The sequence below is a fragment of the Anomalospiza imberbis genome, chromosome 1, assembly GCF_031753505.1.
Source record: "Anomalospiza imberbis isolate Cuckoo-Finch-1a 21T00152 chromosome 1, ASM3175350v1, whole genome shotgun sequence".
Taxonomy (NCBI): domain Eukaryota; kingdom Metazoa; phylum Chordata; class Aves; order Passeriformes; family Viduidae; genus Anomalospiza; species Anomalospiza imberbis.
Genome location: NC_089681.1, coordinates 93,691,983 through 93,713,423, shown reverse-complemented (window position 1 = coordinate 93,713,423; position 21,441 = coordinate 93,691,983). Strand labels below are relative to the sequence as shown.

General features: G+C 38.0%; 1 protein-coding gene and 1 long non-coding RNA gene across 4 annotated transcripts in view; one reads left to right on the top strand and one right to left on the bottom strand.

Moving 5' to 3' along the window:
• ADCY1 (adenylate cyclase 1) overlaps positions 1-21,441 on the top strand; it is a 145,116-nt gene that overhangs the window by 63,101 nt on the left and 60,574 nt on the right. For all 3 annotated transcript variants that reach the window (XR_011002487.1, XM_068200298.1, XM_068200307.1), the window contains exons 3-4: positions 7,467-7,585; positions 17,411-17,522. Coding sequence is in view for 2 of the 3 variants with exons in the window: in XM_068200298.1 (XP_068056399.1) it covers positions 7,467-7,585; positions 17,411-17,522 (231 nt within the window). In the remaining variant the exon portion in view is untranslated. The remainder of the gene's footprint in view (positions 1-7,466; positions 7,586-17,410; positions 17,523-21,441) is intronic.
• Positions 4,571-12,395, bottom strand: LOC137479761 (uncharacterized). The gene is made up of 3 exons (XR_011002498.1): positions 12,167-12,395; positions 10,550-10,640; positions 4,571-5,379 (listed from the first exon to the last, which is right to left on the bottom strand). It is a non-coding gene; the product is annotated as an uncharacterized lncRNA (long non-coding RNA).

Sequence of the window (21,441 nt, the reverse complement as noted above, 5' to 3'; positions counted from 1 at the left end):
GGAATTTCCCAGTTTGACAAGGAAATAATGAACTAAATCTGAGTCACACTTGCTGTTTTAAGTGGATGAATACAATCTTTGCTTCCTTAGCATATTACTGATTGGTCCTTGTTCTTCTATGCTGGAAGGCAATGAGATTTTCTCCTATGTGTTAGGCTCACTTCCCTGTCCTGTAAAGAGACAAAATGAGGCAAAGGACAAAAACTTTTAGGTTTCTCTAATCTAAATTAGAAAAACATCTAGATTTTTCAAAGCAAACCATATTTGTATCTTAGTCTTTGGAGATTCAGACATCTATTCAATTTTGCTGTTTTATGCTATGATTTTCTTTCCTATTGCTATACTAAAGGCATTTATGGTCTTTGAAAAAGGAAATGCTAACTACTTGCTACTGAATATGTCTTTCTTAGGTTCTAAAATTACTTTTATTGACTTCAGGTTCCTGGGGTTTTTTCATTCCTTAGTTTGCTTACACTCACTAGTGGGCTCAGTATCTATCAATAGCAATCAAAAAGCTTATCTTTACTGAAGATTTCATGCTTTTTCTGCCACCAGCACAGATCTGTACTAAAAAAGAGCATGTGCTGATACTGAGTTGCTACCACAACTCTAAATGAAAATGTGTGATGCTGTATCAGACAGTAGCAGTGGTGTGAAGCACTGGTACTAGCACAGCACTGTGTCCTCAAAGTTCCACTGATTCTGGACTCTCAGCTGCAGATTGTGTTGGGTCCAGCAGCAAGAACAGAAGACTGAAGATGTTAGTGGCCTTTCTCTCGCTGCTTCCCTATGTTGGCTCCATTTCTCAACCAGGTGCCAGAGGAGACCACAGAGATTTGCCACATATCTATGTAGAGTTGGTGGAGATATGTGGGTTTTGAAGAAGAAGTGTGGGGAGGGAGAATGTCATAACTCGTGTCACAGTAGAGACCCACAAGTCATTCACAACAGCCAATCTTTATTCTTCTCAGCTCATATTTATGTAATTTTCTAAAGGCATTGTGTTTAATTCTAATTGGTTAGTTACTCACGGCAATTCAGTTCATTGGTTAGTAGTTGTTAGTGTACGTGTCTGTCAAAACTTTCCTTTCTAATGATGTTTACATTCTTTCTTCGGGGGTACAGAATCATTCTCACAGTTAGAATACTCTATTTTTACAGGTGCATATTCCTTTCTCACGGGAACGTTTTAGGTTAGCTTTTAGCTGTACTTAGCCGAAGTAGAAGACCTGAGCCACGATTTTACAAGGGTAACAAGGTTCTTATTTTATAAGGCTTTACCTATATGCAACATTCATGGGATGGAGGAAGATCAGAGAATGACACAGACCCAGAACCAACTTGAGCTGTAACATGTAGCATGTTGATCAAGAAAAATTCCACTAGTTGGGGGCTGGAGCATTAATGAGGGCAGAAGAGGGGGAATGTGTTCATGTTGCTGAAGGTTGAGCTCTCTGACATTCCCTTCCTGAGGAATACATCCTTGCCTAATCAAGATATTCAATGTTACATTGGTGGAACAAATGTAACAGACATTTGTTCTGTTGGCTGTGGAATGGAAAGATGTGCTGTTGTAACTGTAGAGGAACTTTAGTACACCATGGGTAAGCCAGTAAAAATCTGTCTGCTCTTCCATTTACCGTGGAAGGGGTAGCATTGGTAAAGCTGATGCTGTTAGTGAGTAAAGACTTGATGATAAACAGAATTTTCCAAATCTCAGGACTGTTCTGAAACATTGCCACCTTGTGGCTTCTGGAGGATCACCATCTTTAACAGTGTTATTTCATGTACTTAGGTGGAAGAAAGGGCATAACATAGTTGAATTTCCAATAATTCACAAATGAAATCTGCTGCCTTTGTTTTCCAGCTTACAAAATGTATAAATGAATCTTAATAGTCGTACACAAAATTGTTCTTCTATGCATTGCATTAAGCTTCTTTTCATTCTCCTTTTTTTTTTTTTTTTGTTTTTCCTTAGAGGGAATTAAAATGGCTGTGAAGTGTAATATAAAGGTGACAGAGATTGTGAACTCACTAAGATGTAGCTTTTAAAATTATACAAAATTGAGCATGGTATCATGGTAATATTAGGTAGCGGGCAGTAATATTTAGGATGTACTTTGGAGTCCCTGCTGACTAACTAGAAACTGAATCTCAAAATTATATCGTTGAGTTGACTCTGAAACAGTCTTATTAATGTTTTACATGCATGTCTGGTGCTTGTTTTCTCTAGGGAGAAAAATTTGTTTTAAAATATGGTGACACTTTCCTCTTAAGTATAACAATAACAAAAAAGATATGTGATAGACTGCAAAAATTGTTGGGTTAGATTTCATGTTCCATATTGTAAAGGAATTTTGTAGAGTAGATGATCAAAATCTCCTTTTCTGAGCTCCTTTTCCTATTTGTCATCATTGTTGTACTGTTACTATAAAACCCAAAAATATTCATGTTTTATCAGCCAAGAAACAAATATGTTAAACCTCGTTTTGTCACATGTTAATTTCTTTTTACTTTCTTCCTTCCTAGAGTTGCTATGAAAATGCAAAAAACAAGGCAACATGGGCATGAAGTCTATCCTAAATAATGTGGTTCAGTGCTAGGGAGGGTGAGAAAGGACCAGGATCTGGAGTGCCATGCGGAATTATTGCTTTCCCCAGCATGAAATTGGAAACCTCCAAGTCCCATTTAGAGCAAGTTCCATAAGACAGAGCTCTCTGCCATCCAGTTATGGGGCCCAGACTCCCTGATGGGTGAAGGCAGTGCCAACATGCTGGCTGGAAAGAGCAGTTCAGGAGGAATTTAATGAAGATGGCTGAAAGAGATGGAGCTGTATCTATTACAGCCCTGCTTTCATGGGATTGAAAAACATGCAAAGAAGTATAGTTTTCTACATGGCCCTTCCAGACTGTAACTGCATTCTCAAGATGAATTCCAGCAGATGTGCATGTACAGTAGGATGAGAGGACAATGAGCAATGAGATTCAAGAAACCAGAGAAACACAACAGCCTGCAGCTCTGAGGCAATGCTACAGTTCCCTTGGTTGCTTCCCTCAGCTTGGTTGCTTATCTCAGAAAAAAATGACAGCTGTTTCCTTTGATAAAGTAGTCTACTCAGACTATAAATAGTATTTCCATTTTGTTTTCTTTATATCTCATATGATAAACTACAGGAATATAACTTAGCATGAGGAAGCACAGCAAGTTTTTGGATAGAAATTTGTGAGGATGCTGGCTAGGAATATTTAAGATATTAATGTGTTTTTGAGCCTTGTTTTCTGATGAAGGGCGTATGGATTCATTTACAGCTTGCTGAAAGAATTTGAAAATGTATCAGAGTCATCTCCCATACAGATGTCAAAACAAATAATTTTGTACAATAGGAATAACTGCATAATATTTGGACAACTACATGGAATGATTCTAAATCAAGGTGAAAATTTTAAAGGAGTTTGAATAACTTATAAGTGTTTGGAATGAGAAGTAAAATGAGAAAAGTATTTTCAAAATGGGAAGGGGACAGGCATCTTCTTTTGGAGGCAGGCACGATAATTATATTAGGAATATGCACTGGGGACTCCCATAAAAGCAGAGCCGGGATGCTTGTGGGAGAGGCATTGTCCAGGGCAGGGGTGGGGATAGAAGAGGGAATTATGGTGAGAAGCCTCCAAATTGGAGAAAGCTGAAGAGAGTGTTGGAGCAGAATAGAGCATGCAGATGATGGGGGTTTTTTTCTTCAATAGTGTCTGCTTGCTTCTTTCCTCTCCCTTCTCAGAAATGAGAAATCACACAACTCCTAGAGGATGTTGAGCCTTGAGCTCCTCTTCTGTTTTAGAAGACCCATTTGTGTGTGGTGAGATAGCAAAATGGCTTCAGGGCTCCCCAGGAAGCTTCAGGTATCCTCCTGGTCCTCATGTACCAAGGGAGACAACTTGATGCACAATGGTCAAAGCGGACCTCTGGACGTCATCAAGCCCAGCCATTCCCTCAAAGCAGGACTGCCAGTGACACTGGGTCTGGTCAACTGTGGCTTTGTCTAGTCAAGTCTTGAATAACTACTAAAGTTTTTTCTTAGGTCTAACGTGAAAAGAAAGTTGCAGTCCAGGGTTATGTACTTGTAAATAGGGTTGAGGATGTTCCAAGCAGTAACATAGGGTCTTTTTGTCCATTAACAATGGGTAACACTTTTTTCTTGTCCATTTCTCTGCCTTGGCATATTTTCCTTCTTTGTCAAATGCATAATGGTACTAGTGGTTGAATAGGGCCAAGGTAACACTGAGCAATTCCTAATTAGTTTGGTATGCACATTTTGACTTGCCTTGGGGTCAAAATGAATGTTTCCTTCTCCTCTGTTTTCTAGTGATGCTCTATTGCTGGAGAGAGAAATTTGAATGTTTTTCTAAATTGACTGTCCTTTTCAAAAATAGCCGTCTTTATTAGTAGACCAGTAATCATTATTAATCAAGATTATACCATTGGCAGAGGCAGCTAAATTTGGCATTTGAAATCCCAGAACAGGACTGGGAATGTAAAATGGTGTGAATGAAGATGTATGTCCTCATCTATCATGTGAGATCCTTTGGTTAATTGGAAATTGCTATATGTGTAAAGTGTCAACAAGTATTGAAGTCCATAGTATTCTTTGCAATATTCTTGGTGTACATTGTAACAAATGTAGAGGAGAGCTTAAGTAAGTCATGCCTTTGACTCAGATTTCTGGCAGTAGCTCTGTTGGGGGTAGCCTGCAGCCCAGATCACTCTCACTCACAGGTTCTTAATAATGGTTGATTAGGTCTATTACAAAATGAATTATTTATTTAACTAACACAAATTTAACAGACATAGGACTTTAATAGATTACATACTACAAAAGATAAACAAAAGAAACACTCCTACCAGATAACAGACAGTGCACAACTGAGGTACCTGTTATTACAGCAAGTGAAGAAATAGTATGGATTAGGATTCCATGTAGTTTACCATCCAATTGCTGATGGGGCACACATAGGATCCTTCTTCTCAATTCCCAGGAGAGTAACTGCAGAACTTGCATCCAAGCTTGTGGGAGAAGTCCTGCACATTTCCCTGGTGTGTATAAGATGCTTCTACCTCTGCGAAAATTTGTATAGATTTTATAGTTAGTACAGTAATGTGTCTCACAGTCAGGAATTCCTAGCTTATCTACATCTCACTCTCAAGGTGAGATATTTATTGTCAATTGGGGATCTTACCTCCCTGGTGCCAGAGATAACTCACTGCTCAACATCTGTTCAGCCTGGGTTATCTCACCAATTCTTGTGAGAGGGAGAATGTCTGGAGCTATGCACCAGCTGATGGACATAGCAGATAAGCTCTTCTGTGGCAGGAGGGAATGTTCTGCTACATATATATAAGAAGCATAGAAAATAGAGTTAGCTAACAATCCTTAGTCTCAAGACAATGTGACCACCACAAACACATGACAGAACTTTAGTCTAAAATTCATCAGGGCAGTTCTGCAAAGTTTAACTTGTTATTTCTTTCAATGTGTCTTCCAGAAGAAATTGTTAAGATTAAAAAAATCCTTTTTTATTTAATGGCTTTGCCTGGTGAATGTGTGCATGTTAGCAACATAATAGCACTTGCAGATACCCTCTTCTCAGTGTTAATTTTTGCTCCTTATTTATTTAATATTGATTAAAGAAAAGAACAATGAGGTTGGGCCAAAATATGCGCTTGTGTGACATCTTGCAGCTACCGTTACAGTGGGTCTTGACTGTCAGATAACAGAATCACAGAATAGTTGTGGCAGGAAGGGCACTCTGGAAGTCATCTGGTCTAACCATCTTGGTTTCCAGAATGAGATCCTTCATCAGTTTCAGGACCCAAGGTGAAACTGACTAGCCTGCAGTTCCCTGTGTCCTCCTTTTTGCCCTTCTTGGCTAGAGAAGTGACATTTTCTTTCTGCAGTCTTGCACCACTTCTCCCAGTCACCATGTTTGACTGTTAGGAGTGTTCTTACAGTAGCATCTGACAGCTCACTCAGTGAGGTAAAAACCCCAACAATGAGGTTGGGCCAAAATATGCGCTTGTGTGACATCTTGCAGCTACCGTTACAGTGGGTCTTGACTGTCAGATAACAGAATCACAGAATAGTTGTGGCAGGAAGGGCACTCTGGAAGTCATCTGGTCTAACCATCTTGGTTTCCAGAATGAGATCCTTCATCAGTTTCAGGACCCAAGGTGAAACTGACTAGCCTGCAGTTCCCTGTGTCCTCCTTTTTGCCCTTCTTGGCTAGAGAAGTGACATTTTCTTTCTGCAGTCTTGCACCACTTCTCCCAGTCACCATGTTTGACTGTTAGGAGTGTTCTTACAGTAGCATCTGACAGCTCACTCAGTGAGCTTGTGAATGTGTCCTGTCAGGGCCCATGGACTCACATCTATCCAGTTTGCTTAATTATTCCCTGACCTAATTCTCTTCCACCGAGGGTACAACTTCCTTGCTCCTAGCCTCATCCATTGTTGTCTGGAACCTAAGATTCCTGAATCACATCGGATGTGGTTATGTGAATTTGTCAGACTGTTGCCATGGCTGAAACTAGCAGGTCTGATAGATAAACTTGGAAATGCATTTTAAATGGCAAGCATTTTCTGGGTGAAAACACAACTTGAGTAGGTATCTAAGGACACCTAACAACACCTAAGAACAGCTGCAGATTTTCCAGATGGTACCTGAGAATGGGCCAGAATATGTGGAAAAACTACATGGGCCTTTATAGTCAATACTGACAAGATCCATAATACTACAGACTCTTTTTATGCAGGTCAGTGACCCATGCTAAAAATTTCTCTGTGAGTATAGCAAGAAGACATGTTTAGCCAGGGTTTTGTACTGATGTAGTTCATTAAAGACATTGCCACACTGGCTAAGATGCCATTAAAACTGTGCTTACTGTTCTACTGAATTTGACAGTGGATAAATCCGTCATCCACTCTCACTACTTAATAACCAGCTGTCATAGTCCTTGTAATGTAATACTTTCATTATATCCAGGAAGAAATAGAACACACAAAAGGATAGCAAATGATCCTGGGAAATCTTTCTCAGACAGATAAATGCTGCTAAGAATAAAGTAAGTTGCTATTATTAGAACTGTAATGTTAATCAGAAATATGGACAATTATATGCTCATTAAACTGGCTTTTTCAGTTTGTTTTTTCTGGTTTGTTTTGGGATTTGGTTTTTTGTTGTTGTTGTTGTGGTTTTTTAGTTTGTTTTTTTTTAATTTTATTTTAGTGCAGAAAACTTTAAAAAAGATACCCACGCAGTTTGCAGGAGTTTGAGGGAAATAGTTCATATTATTTTTGCAGCAGACATTTTAAGGAAGCAGATTAAGAGAAAATTGTCTAGTTTGTTAGTTTAAAACTTTTGAAAAATGGTCACACACTATACCACAAAACTGATGTTGCTTATGTTTTCTTTTAGGAACGTCTCTTGATGAGCCTTTTGCCCAGGAATGTTGCAATGGAAATGAAGGAAGACTTCTTGAAGCCTCCTGAAAGGATTTTCCATAAGATTTACATTCAAAGGCATGACAATGTTAGGTAGGATTGATGCAGCCCATGAAATAAACTAAAGAACTAAGAATATTTAGTACAAGGACAGTGATTTATAATTGCACTCAGGTTTCAGAGAAAAAAAAACAAACAATATAGTGAAGATTTATAATTTATACAGGGTAGAAGAATGGGTGCACTAGAAAGATTTAATAATCTTCTCAGGAGAGAAGCCTGAATCAATAAATGTCTTAGAATAGTAGTGGTGGGAGACTGACAGCTTTTTCCAAATGACTAGTTATTGTTTTTTTACTGTATTATGTTTTGGGTGAACAGGAGTATTTATTCTGCAAGGTAGTTTTTGCACATCTATTTTTTTGATAGTAAGATTAACTATTTCTAAATTAATAGAGTTTTTCCAGGTAATAGCATGGAAACACACAAAGAAACTGTGATGTAAAGGTAAAGAAATGTGTAGTTGTCCACATCACACGAGCATTACCCCCCCAGAGATTATTGACTGAGGCTCAGTTCTACTTCTTGCTCTTGTTCAGTAGTTGACTGTGTGCAAGTGCTGTCATTTATACTGCTTTTTCTTGAAGTGCATTCTTATTTGTTATTCTTCTTTGCCTCCAGAACAAATTCCTTAAAGTACTTGTCTGTGTTTTATCACACTACTGCTAAGTGCCTTGCTTCCACATCAAAAACAGAATCAAAGAAATTGAGTTGGTGTCACCTTTTACTAAACAAGGTGCAGTGTTAGTAAATGACGCTACAGAGCTGCCTTAATTTGCATGGTGTATTCACATAGCAAAGGAGTAAACTTCAGCACCTCCTTCTCTCTCTATTCCACTGCTAAGTTTCTTCTTTCAAGATTTAGTCTACCTCCCATTGAGCTGGCTTTAATATATGCAAGGACCACTTCCTAGTGACTAAGTTGTTGCAGCTAAAAGCATTTCTGTCACTAAGGGAATCAGAGATGTCTGTGATGGGAGTGTTCAGAAGACTGTCAAATTAGGTCAGTTTTACGCTGTGAAGTTTAACATTACTGAATTAAAAATTAGTAGTTTACTTCATGTTAATGGTTTAATCTTGCATAATATTAATCTCATCAGTTTGCTTACAAAACTTGTTCTTTAACAATCAGTTTAAAATTGGTTCTAAGTGCACACTACCCCAAAGCTGATGCTGAAAATGATGATGTTGTTTATAGTATCTGATGGTTCTCAATTGTCCAAGTCTGACTTGAGAGCTCCTGAAGGACACATTGAAAATCTAAGTGAGCTGTCTTACTCCTTCACTTTCCCTTGTTTATGTCACATGGTTTTATTCTGTTGCACTCCTCACCAACACCATTTGCACTTTTTTTATTTTTCTAGCCAGTCTTCCATCTTTGAATGATAACCTGTCTGTCTATTTGCAGTCAGTTTTTCTAATCAAGTCTCAGATATGCCAGGTTTTGATGCTTGGGTGTCTTCTACTTTGACCCTTTGGTGATCACATTCCTTAATATACTTATAAAAAATTGTGTCAAAAAATTATCTCCTCACAGTGCTATGAAACACATGTATGCTACTGTTGTTAGCCCTTATATTCAGGGTTAAGGTAAGACTGATAATTATATCATTATTTATATTTATATCTTGTATGTGTCACAAGTCTCTGCATTCATTATACTGTTTAGAGTCATCTTAGAAAGCATTTATTTGCAGTTGATTATAGTGCTTCTGAGTCCTCTCTTTTGCTAAGATCTTTTTGAAATGTAACCTCAGGAGTAGTCTTTTTCCCTACATGATGTTTTTTTAACATAACTATTAAAACTTTTGTGGCTTATTCACTGCTTTGATGTGGAGTTCATAAAAGTTTTTGAATCAAAACACCCTGTCTGGAGAGGTGAATTCATTCTCTGACATTAAGAAGGTACTTTTGGGGCAAATAAAGCCCAAGTAAGATGAGGTCATTTTAATGTCACAGGTAAGATCTTCAGGGAAGAGAACTGAAAATAGCAGACCTCCCTTCACCATCTGTACTTATAAGAAACTCTATTGCTTCTTACTTCAGTAATGCAACTACTCTATAATTATAATAATGATTAAAAAATTGTGGTGAAATAGTGTCCAGTAAATACCCAGCAGTCTGTGGCTAGCATGTCCCAGTAGGCCAGAGTTTCACCCAAGAAGTTTTGTGACTGTGTAGATCTGAAGGATGAAGGGGAACTCCCAGCAGGTGCCACCCTGACACCAGCATGAAGAACAGCACTACAGCATCCCTTTGGTAGGGCTGCTGATGGTCAGTGCCAATAATAAGTGCTTGTTTTATTTTCTTAAGGAAATGAAAACAACTTTTTTTTTTCTTCTGGGTAGTGGCAGTTCAGCACTATAACAGGTCAACCTAAGAGATCATTCCTATATTCTTGTGAATTTTCCTCTTCACATCAAGCGTTCTATAAAGTGCTGCTATTAAAACAAACCAACAAAAAGCCCCTCTATAATTCTATATTCCAGGGTTTTTTAACTCCAAAGCTACACAGTGGAAAATAGAAAATGAGCTGCACTTTTCCTTTTGCAATGTTTTCTTTTTTTCCCTGCAAATACCTGGAAGTATCAGAGCATTATTCTTCAGAAAAGATAGTCTGAAGGAAGCAGGCATGCAATTAGTAGATTACATGATTTTTCCATTCCTTACCTGTCGAAAAACCAACAGCAAAAAAACCCTCATAAGTATCAGAAACCATCTGTTTCAGTCTTCTAAATAGCTGCCTGAAAAAAGGGCAAAGAATATTTAATCTTACATGTGAAAAAAAGACATTCATACAGCTATTTCTTTACCTCATTCCAGAAAAGCACGTTACAGTGGAGATACACATACTTCTGTAAGAAGTGAATGATGGACTGGGGAAAAGTACTGGAATATTTCAGATAACCATGGCAACTGCCCTGCTTTATAAATTAGTTGGTGAATATTTTAACAGCTACCCAATCAATAGCTGTTGAATGACTGCCTGCAACTCACTGTGCCCTAGAGGGGAATGTGTCATGCTTTGATCAGCTCTTCCCAGATCTGTAGTACATCTGCTACCTTGTAAAGTTTTTGAACAGAATTGCTGTGCAGTAAGAAATGAGGGCAAGTGTTTTAAATGGAGAAAAATAACCTAATGCAAATGCAGTATGCAAAACAAGATATGCAAATACACATCCAATATAGCATTATCCCAGTGAGGACAATAAATTCAACAATCAGAAAACTAAAATAATTACAACTAATAAAATATCTGTGGTTTATTAGAAGGAAATAATCTGTATACAGTCTACAAGCTGTTACAGTACACAAGCTACAGTACAAGTGGTTTGTTTTTTTTTTTACTGGGGTAGTCCCAGACAAGGACACCATGAAATATGTGGGAACCAGATGTCAAGTTACATGTAAAGGCTGCCCAACAGACCAGCTCTTCAGTGGTGCTCAGAAATATGTTTTGTAACATGAAGACATGTTTTTTCTAAGATTAGGTTAAGAAATTTAAGATTAATATTTCCTTCTTTCCTTATTCATACAGGGCTGAGAAATTTACAGATCACATATGTACAGCATCCATTGTGAAAACTCACTAGTCCTGACTGAATCTCTCCATGGACCCATAGTTCAATTATGAAAATTTCATATTGAGTTTCAGCTCAAATATATGCTCTGTATGGAAACCTGAATATATTTTGTTGTTTGTCTTTTGGAATGGACGTTAGATATTCATGAAATTGTTTCAACTCATGGATGAATAAGGATATGGCTGGCTTCCTATATTAACACACAACTTCTTGCTTCATTCTATGACTCAAACAATGTTGAAGACATAAAAAAAATTGAACATTGAACAGCTAAACATTTCTTGGGCCTCAGGTACAGCAGTTTCATTTAGCCTTATTTTTACAAGTGTGAAATAGAACTGGATGCTTTGTAAGAAGAGATATTAATTTTCGGAAACACACTACCTGATTTCAAAGCTACTAATAAAAAGATTCCTTGTGGCATTTTAGGTGTTCTTGAGACTCAATCTGAAGCCAGAACACAATCTGCAGACATTTATGAGCAAATATTTCTCATCTGTCCTGTCTTTCAGAAAACATCAGACCTTAAATTATTTTTAAATTTAACTTAACCATTCCAACATTTTAAAAAGCTGTGATTGTGATGCCTATGGACAGATTTCTGTATCTAGTCTTTCTGAACTTGTAAGACTTCAGAGTGAACTAGTTTTTGTAAATTATTATTATGTAAAAAACACAGTCTCCCTTTGTTTTACTTTTAACAGCTCTCTTTAATTTTAGAGAGCACTTTTTTCTTAAACATTGAAGTGAGTCACACATAAAATTATTAATTTATGTTTCACCTTTGAGGTAAAATGAGTCCTACAGGTTACTTTCTGAGGCGCCATGTGCCATTAAAATAACATTTTTACTGTAAGTTGTACTTTAATTAAACGCATGGCCCAAATGAAAATAAAAAAGAGGGCATACAACCCCTCCTCATTTTGCAGAGCACTTGTTTATACAAGTGGCTCCATTGAAAACAGCAGGACTATCCAAGTGCACAAAGCACATGAATGAGTACTGTTAAAACTAAACATTTACTACCTACAAGCTGTTAAATCTCTTGTGTAATTTGGCAGGACTTCTCCTTCTGAATGCCCCATAGAGTGACATACAAAAGAGTTGTTCTGTCAGTACTCACACTTGAGAAGCAGCTTAAATCTCTTAAACCAAGCCACAGGCTTTCTGCATTCAGTTCTAGCAGGTGTAGCTGCTTCCTGCTGTGGTGCAGGAGGGCTGCAGTCACTGTTCAGGTGCTGGCTGTGCCTGCCTGCAGGGATCATGGTGGGAGAAAACAGGAAGGTCCTGGAGTGATAACTCTGGGCTTGTTAACACAGATATGTTTCAGATTGTTCAAGGAGTATGGGATAATGATGTATGTAACTTGTACGCCATTGCTGAACCAATTTGTCTCTGTGACAGAAGAGAGAAATGAGAGAAGTGTCTGTTTATACTGTTTCCTTTTCTGAACTTGCTCACTGTACTGCTGCTTGGCTTTTGTTCAGAATTTATATAATAGAACCGGTTAGAAAGAGCTGTTGGTGTTTCAAACTAAATAATCCAGGTAGCTTTAAAAAAGAAGTCTTCAGGAAACATCCATTAAACTTTGGAATCATGAAACCATAGAATGGTTTGAGTAGGATGGAGCCTTTAACGATCATCTAGTCCAGTCTCTGTGTCTGAGTCAGGTTCATCTTTCACTACATAAGGTTGCTCAAAAGCCTGACAGGCCTGAGCTTGAATATTTACAGAGATGGGTTATCTGCAGCTTCTCTATGAAATCTACTCCACCCTCATAGTGAAGAATTTCTTTCTTACATCTAATCTAAACCTACCCAATTTTAGTTTAAAACCATTCCCACTTGTCTTATCAGTAGAGACCCTGATAAAAAGTCCATTTCCAGCTCTGTTGTATACCCCCTTTAGGCTCTGGGAGGCTACTATGTCTCCCTGGAGCCCACTCTTCTTCAGGCTGAACAACCACATTCTAACCACTCCATGTGCTTCCTGTGCTGAAAATTCAGGTGGGGTCTCATGAGAGAATAGAATCACCACCTGCTGGCCACATTTCCTTTTATGTGTAACAGGATACATTTGGCTTTTTGGGCCACAAGCATAGAGTGCTGGGACATGTCCAATATTTCATCCACCAGTACCCCCAAGCCCTCCTTAGCAGTGCTGGTCTTAATCTACTAATGCCTCAATTTGTATCCATGTTTGGGATTGCCCCAGCCTAAGTTCAGGACCTTGCACATGGCCTTGTTGAACTTCATGGGGCTCACACAGGCCCACCTCTCTAGCCCATCCAATCCCTTTGGATGACATCCCTGCCCTCCAGTGTTGTCAACCACACCACATAGCTAGGTGTCATTCATGAACTTGTAGATGGTGTACTAACTCCCTGTCTGTGTCGTTAGCAAATAAGGAGTGGAATGAACAGTCAAAAGAAAAACACTGCATTTCAGTGCTTACAAATCTATATTTATATATTATCTATCATATGTGCTTTGTTGCAGTAGCCTGTGGGGAATGCAGTCATACAAAATTTATGCCAATTTTAGTTAAGTTTATGTTTTAGTTAGTTTATATGTGTTTTCTGTGTGTAGTGTTTAGAAGGAGCCATTCATTGGTAACTGTAGATATGATTCCTTGTAACACTTTACTTGAAAGAACTGTCATTACAGTATTTTTTTAAAAGTTTTGTTTTCAGAAATGTAGATGCATTTCATTAAGTATCATAAGATCAGAGGGACAGGCACATTGCAACTTCCCTGGCAGACTTTCGCCTCTTCAAGGACCTGATCAGTACAGCCCCATGGGATAGAGCCCTGGATGGTAAAGGGTCCCAAGAATGCTGGCTGAATTTCAAGGATCACCTCTTCCAAGCTCAGGAAGAACATATCCAACAAGGAGGAAATCAGGCAAAAATCAGGAGGCCATCATGGATGGATCAGAAGCTGCTGATCAAACCCAGAGCAAAAAAAGAAGCTTTCAGGAAGTGGAAGCAAGTACAGGTGGCCTGGGAAGGAAACAGAGGAATTGTACAGGAAGTTAGGGACAAGGCTGGGGAAGCCAAGGCCCAGATAGAATTGAGTCTGGCCATGGATATTGAGGACAACAGAAAGGGCTTCTGTAGATATGTTGCAAGGTAAAGAAAGACTAGGGATGACTTGGACTCTCTCCAGTAGGAAATAGGAGACCTGGCTACCCTGGACAATGTTCTCTTTTTCTCAGCTAGGCTGAGGTTCTCAACAACTTCTACACCTCATTCTTCAACAGCATGTGCCTCAGCCATGGCACCCTGATAAAAAAAAGACAAATTCAGGGACTGAGAGAATGAACACCTTGAACCCATCGCAGGAGAGGATTAGGTTCAAGACCATCTGAGGAGCCTGAATGTGCACAAGTCCATGGAACCTGAGTAGATTCATCTGTCAGCTCTGAGGGAGCTGGCAGATAGTGGCTAATTCATTATCTATCATATTTGAAAAGTCATGGCAGTGAGGTGAATTGAGTGAGTCCCTAATGACTGGAAATAGGGAAACATAACCCTGATTTTTAGAAAGAGGAAAGCAGAAAATATGGAGACTTATAGTCTAATCAGTATGTGCCATGCAAGATTGTGGAGCATTGCTGAGCCCTGGGCTGTGAGGACACACCAGCCGCAGCGCTGTAAGAGCTACCTAGCCATCCTAACCAACACCTTCACATCGCTTGTAAGGAAGAGTAGTGCTTGAATCACATGTGAACTATGCTGTTGAGTGAGCAAAAGTAACATTTGTTCTTTGTTTTCTGTTGCATCCTGGGTTTGGGTTCAAATTATGGGTTTTTTCTTTGTTAGTTTTCCAGTTCTCTGTACCCTCTTGCATCCCCCGGGTTTTCCCCTACTCCTGCGGTTTCCATGCCTGTCTCCCCGTTCTCGCGGTCCCACTCACCCCAAAAGCCCCGTGTCCGCCCCTGCCGTGTTCCCATTGAATGTTTAAAGAATTAGGAAGGATCTCATACTGACCTACTAAGGTACCCATATGTAAAACAACTTTCTTCTTAACTGAATGATTATGTAGGGACCTGTTTCCTATTCTCTGTGTTTCACTAATAGAGAGGTTTTGATATGGTGTACCTGTCAGCGTTGTAATGGTTGCTCTCTTACCTGTAAAGACATAGTTTTCACAAACACAGAACATCTCTGGTTTGTATGTATATAGATGTTCCTCATTGCTAAGCCCTTGGTAATGAGATAACATTGTTATTACCTTAAAGGCCTAACCCCCTCCCAACCCCATGGGGTTTTTTTTTGCAAATGGATGTTGTTGGTGGTGCTGGAAATATTACTGTTACTGTATGTGTAGTTAGACAGTGAAAAAAAGTAAACCACCATATTTTAAATGGAAATAGAAAAATAAAACCAATCAAAATGTAAAATGTTAGAATAGATGAGATGTAAAATGACAGAGAGGCTATCAGAAGCTATTATTATAAACTAACATCCACACTCTGCCTTCATACTGAGTGTATTGAATTAAAACCAGGAAACTAGATGACATATTGGATTGCAACAATTGTAGTTGTTGGTTTTTCCTCTGTACCTTTTTAAACTGTGTAAGTTCTGATGTGAATTTAGGCCGTAAAGAAAAACAGCCATAAAGCAACATATATGAAAGACATTGATGCACATGTAAGTGCTTTTGATAATCTTCAAGGAATTTAGGTAAATCTGAATTTCCAGAAAGACCTAGGGCCATCAAACAACAAGGACATCAATAAAGAATTAAGAGAAAAAGTAGATATTTCAGGCCAAATATGCAGGTGTTATTGAACTCCGTTAATGCATTTTGCTTTACCCATCACTTGACGGGTTCATTTTTATGATAGCAGAGACATGAATCAGTAAAATTAAATAAATGCTGACTTTTTTATTGTAAGAAGCCTTTTTGTTATGTTTAAACAGCATGGGAATGGAACAACTGTTTTTTTTTTTGAACCAGGGCCATCTTGAACAATGTTCTCATAATGCATTCTCCAAGGAGTACTGAGTGGAGACACTGCCCCAAGGATTAAAATGACAATGTAAAGACTTTGTAGACCAAAGTCATTGGACTTTGGATGAGTTGGTTTTGTGCTGGGATATGCTACTTAAATGCTGTGGTGGACAAGGGATTTAAACAACTGGGTTAAATGAAACTGTAGATGTAGGGTCTGAGTCAGGACTTGTATTTGCCATTTTTTGTAACATATTAGGAGTGTTGAGACTTGCTTATGAAAAATGGAAAACAGTAGACTTACTAGGCCTGCTTTTCTAGTATTGCTTTTTTATCTAAAGAGAGAAGCTTTGCTGAGGTAAATGGGTGTACATAATGTTTAATTCAATTTACAGTTAGCAAACTAAGTTTTACGCTACATCAGTTATACCTAGGCTATAAATCATGGGATGGTTTATTAGTGCTTTCATAAATTATTTGACATTTCTAGTGGGTGTTGGAGATAAATGCAGTGTGTTCCTGCAGCTGATCCTGTGCTTCTACCAACAGTAGGAATCTAAAGATTTGAAAGGATCACAGCACCATACTCTCTTGAGTCTTGTGATTTACACAAGAATTTTTATTCTCTGAATCACAATGGTACCTGCACTTATTTCAAATATCTCCCTTGATCAACACTGACTAGCAGGGATTGTTAAAGCATATTAAACTGTTGGACATTAAAACCTTGCTAATACTGATTAAAGCTGGACACTTACCTGAGCCAGGCAGCACAGTGCAGAGAATGCTGGCTTGACATTGTGGATTCTAGCTCCTCTCAGGAAGCTACTGCATCATCACGACCACAAGACCACATCACAGAGCTACTGCACCGAAGTTATTAACCCCTGTCTTTCAGTACATAGTAAACCTCATGCAAGGTTTATCTGTTTGACTGTGGAACTCTAGCAGTGCAAAACTGTCTCTGCAACAAATTTAGCTGAGGAGATCCTAGCTGCAAAGAGAATAAATTGTTCACCATGCTCCTAGAGTATTCATTGGTCACTCTATGAATGAGGTGCTTTGTCTTATCTGCCAGGTAGGTACGTAGCAATTGCAAATGTCTAAATAAGAGTTCTCTACAACAGTTGACAGCATCAGAATAATGCCTATTATTCTGAATATTTTCCATTTTTTTTACACCTAGCACTTTGTTGATAATATTTCAGGACTTACTTGAGTTTGTGCTTTGGGTTGCATTTGTGCTATGAAAGAGAGTAACAAGAATGTGAAGATCTCTACTAATTTATCTGTGTCTCTCTACTTCTTTACAGTATTTTATTTGCAGACATTGTGGGGTTCACTAGTTTGGCATCACAGTGTACTGCCCAAGAGCTAGTGAAACTGCTGAATGAGCTTTTTGGAAAATTTGATGAATTAGCTACAGTAAGTACAAATATGTTATTTCAATTTAATTTATGTTTCCTTCTGAAAAATGATTCATGAGTTATACATGTTAGAAATCTGTAATAGACTGATTTAGCTCTACATGTCATGAATTTCTAAAGCTTCAATCTTTTTTTAATATTCTAGAAAAAAAACAATCTCTTTTAATGGTTTAGGAAAAACGTGTAAATGCTGTTTTTAAACATACTTTTCTTCCCCTTTTAATGCAGTCCATCAGTGTTCTTCATTTTGTTTGTACAAAACAGGGAATTTTTTTTAATATTTATATTTTTATCCTTCGTCCAAAAAAATTAGAACAATGGAAACATGAATATTGGCAGTATGGCATAAAACTTTCTGTGATAATAGGAAGCTAGAGGGTAAAACTCATTCTTCACAAAGAGCACTTCTTAAAACATAAATTATGGTAGCTTTTCAGAGAGGTTATTGTAGGCAAAATAGGATCCGTATAATAAATTGATACCTATGTTTTTGTTGTTGCACTTATATTGTGCTAGATTCCCCAAGGAAGAGAAAATGAGAGAAATGTTCCTTGCCAATAACTCCAAGCAGTCTAATTTGACAAATGAGAGGATTTGCTGTCCTCTCATTTGACAAATGAGAGGAAATGAGAGAATTTGCTGTGCCAGAAAAAGTCACACATCTTGTTTTAAATTACATTTAACAAGATGTTGAAATAGTGTCTTCCCCTGAACAAAGTAGAACTTCATCAAAAATACCTTATTTGCCAGCTGTCCTTAAAACCTTCACTGCTGAGAAGAAGCTCTTCCACATAAATTATGCTGTCCAGCTATTTTGTCTTCAGACTAAGTGCCACAACCTGAAGAAAATATTTGTTTAGGTCCTCGACATAAATAGCATCCACATTTTTTCAGTCCAGACTCACTTCTCCTTGATGCAGACTTCCACATGAGAGATCTAAAGCATGTGGACATTTTGCATTTAAATCTCCCTCTTGACAAACAGCTCTCAAGAACCCCAAAGAGAAAGAAATCTTCTGCTCCACAAGGTCCTAGGGTTGAGAAAGACCTATTCTTAGTTAAGTGGGTTATCCTTTGATGGAGCGCTATGTTCTGATTTGCACTAGATGTTCAAGTCATAACAGAAAAAAACTTGTGTGTTCCCCTTTTTCCAAGAAAAGCAGAAGATTAACTTAGATGCCTAGTAGAGATGTGATGGAATTCTAGGGGATTTAGGCATGAATTTTTGTAACCAATTCATTACTGCAACTACTGGCAGTATCTCATAGAGAGCACAGGTCTGCAGCCCAGAGGACTTAATAGATTATGCCTTAGAAATAAAAATGAACTTCCATTTAGATAGTGATTTGCAAGAGCTTAAATGGCTTAAGAAGTTCAAATATCCTCCTTACTCTGATTTAATTATATGTCAACCAGATATCTAATAAGCTCGTTTAAAACTTACAATGCTGTCATTTGTGCAGTCTTTATAGCCATGAAATACAGAACCATGTAACAAAAGGGAATTACTGTCATATAACACAAGATCACATGTGTGCACACAGAAATACATAAGCCTATGATGTGTCATGGCCCTGAAGCCAGGGAAATGGCTGCCCTACCATGCTTCTCCATGGCTGTGTGCTGCCAGCTGAAGGTGTCAGTGACACCAGAAGGCAAGTACCAGGCAGATGCCAGTCTTTTGTGCAAGGTTGGTTGTTGGTCATGAAGGAAGCAGTTTGGAGATCGCAGAAGAGCAAAAAAGCCATAGTTTTTCTTTTCAGCCTGCAAGGATTCTTTTTCAGATTTACAGAAAAAAATCTCATGGTTTCTTTCAGCTATGTGAGGAAGATTTGCTACTTAGGAGTACTTCTAGTTCAGCCTGTGCTTCACTGAGGTGTGGTTGACAGACATACAAGCTTTTCTTAGTACCTTATGATGTGATTAAGGGAGACTTGCAATTGTGTCTTCTGCAGTCAGAGAAATGTGCTGAGAAATACAGTTTTTCAAAAGTATTCTAATCCCTTGGTTAAAGCAGTTTCCAAGTATTCATTATTAGGTCAAAAGAGAGGACTGGGCTGATTTTAAAACTATGCTGTGCTTGAGTATTCACAATGATTAAGGAATAAATTGCAGAGACTTTAAAGAAGAGTGTAACAGTGACAGGTAGGGTCCCGGTGATTACTAAAGTGCAATCTGTGAGTGTGCCTGTTGTGTGCTGCTGTTTGTGTGCTGCTGTTTCTTAGAAAGCAATGCCAGCTGGAAGGTGAAGTTTATGACTACCTTTCTTGAAACAATTGCCCTGTCTTAAAAATAAAATGTTTTAAAAGAATCCCCATTACCACTGTGGAAAGTATAATAAGACAGCATATATTTGCTGGGAGCCTCAAGATGGCTGTTGACATTTTGACACATGGACACATTGTAGAAATAGTGAGTCTTTGCTTTTTGACAGTTCTGTTTTGATAGTTCTGCTAAAATTTGTCTTTCTCACATTTAGAAGCTGGTTTATGCTTTTTATATTAGTTATTTCTCTCATTCCATATGCTAATTCTCTGGATGTTTTTTAGTTTGTAGTTTTTGGGGTTTATTTTTTTGTAAGACACATAGTTTTGCTCTCTTTTAAATGCTACCTTTTTTTTTTTAATCACAATAACTTCAGATATAGTTACAACTCATGATAGGGAGTTCTGAAAGCGAACCTTAGGTTTCAATATAAAGTCATTCAATTCCTTTGAAAATGTACTTTACCATTCTGTTTAGTAGAGAGGGGAAAAAAATCCTGATCTTACTACTCCCTCCTAGAATTCATTTGTACTTTTATCATGTCCTTTCATGTCTATTCACTTCTAGAGAAAGTATGTTTTTTTGAGCTATTGTCTTGCACACATTATTTTACCTTGAAGATCACTGAGTCTTTGAGTGCTAGGGAAGAGATGATCAGAATGCAGTACTTAAAATCATAAAATCATAAAATAACTTGAGTTGGCATGAATCCATAGGTATCATCGAATCAAAAGCCCGGCTCCTTGCACTACTACCTAAAACTAAACCATATGATGAAGAGCATTGGCTAGATGCTCCCTGAAAATGATGGCATGACTTTTTGTTTTCTTTTTCACCATAGCACTGTTAGGTTTCTTAAAGAAACAGTCTTAGGTAATCATATTTCATATAGGATTTGTGGTCTCCTCAGTAACTTTTGAGTCCTAACACCAACTTCAATCACTTTGAAGGAATGTGAGTCTCAAGAACATAAAAAAAATGAGTGTCATTATATTAGTATCCTTGCAGGAGTGTGACTTCATCCTAGACTGACATCAGAGAATCCACATGGGAAGGTGCTGTTATGAATGCCTCGGGGTTCATGTGTATCTGGTTAATGAAGTTTTGTAATGTGACTATCTTTAGGCATTCTGATACAAACATTTTGGGTAAGTTTGTCCGTGCAACGATTCCCTTGGGACATAACAAAAACAAGGTACCTTCCTGAACATAGAGTTGATGAAAATTCTCTTAAGTTCAACTCTAAAGGATTGATTTCTCTTGGATTTTATCTGCTGCTCAGGCTTAGTTTACTTAGTTCTGGCTGTTACTCTGAAGGTTTTTGGTTTCCTCCCATTAAACAAGAGTAGCTTTGTGCAGTCTCAGATTTGGCCCTGCTGATGGTCATCCTGCATTACAAATTATCAATAAATGCTTCAAGCAACTGATCTTTCAATTAGGTCTTCAGAGGCCGTGCAATCAACCTTTGGTACTATAGCTAGCTTTCAGTTCGTCATTCTTCAGTTTACTTATAAGAGGGACAAATATTTATGAGATATAATCAATTGCATTATGCTGTCATGGTCAAAGTTCTGTTTTGATGCAGTTTAGACATGTCCCAAATATTTTACTTGTAATATGTCATCTTAATAGAAAAGAGGAGGCAGTTCTAC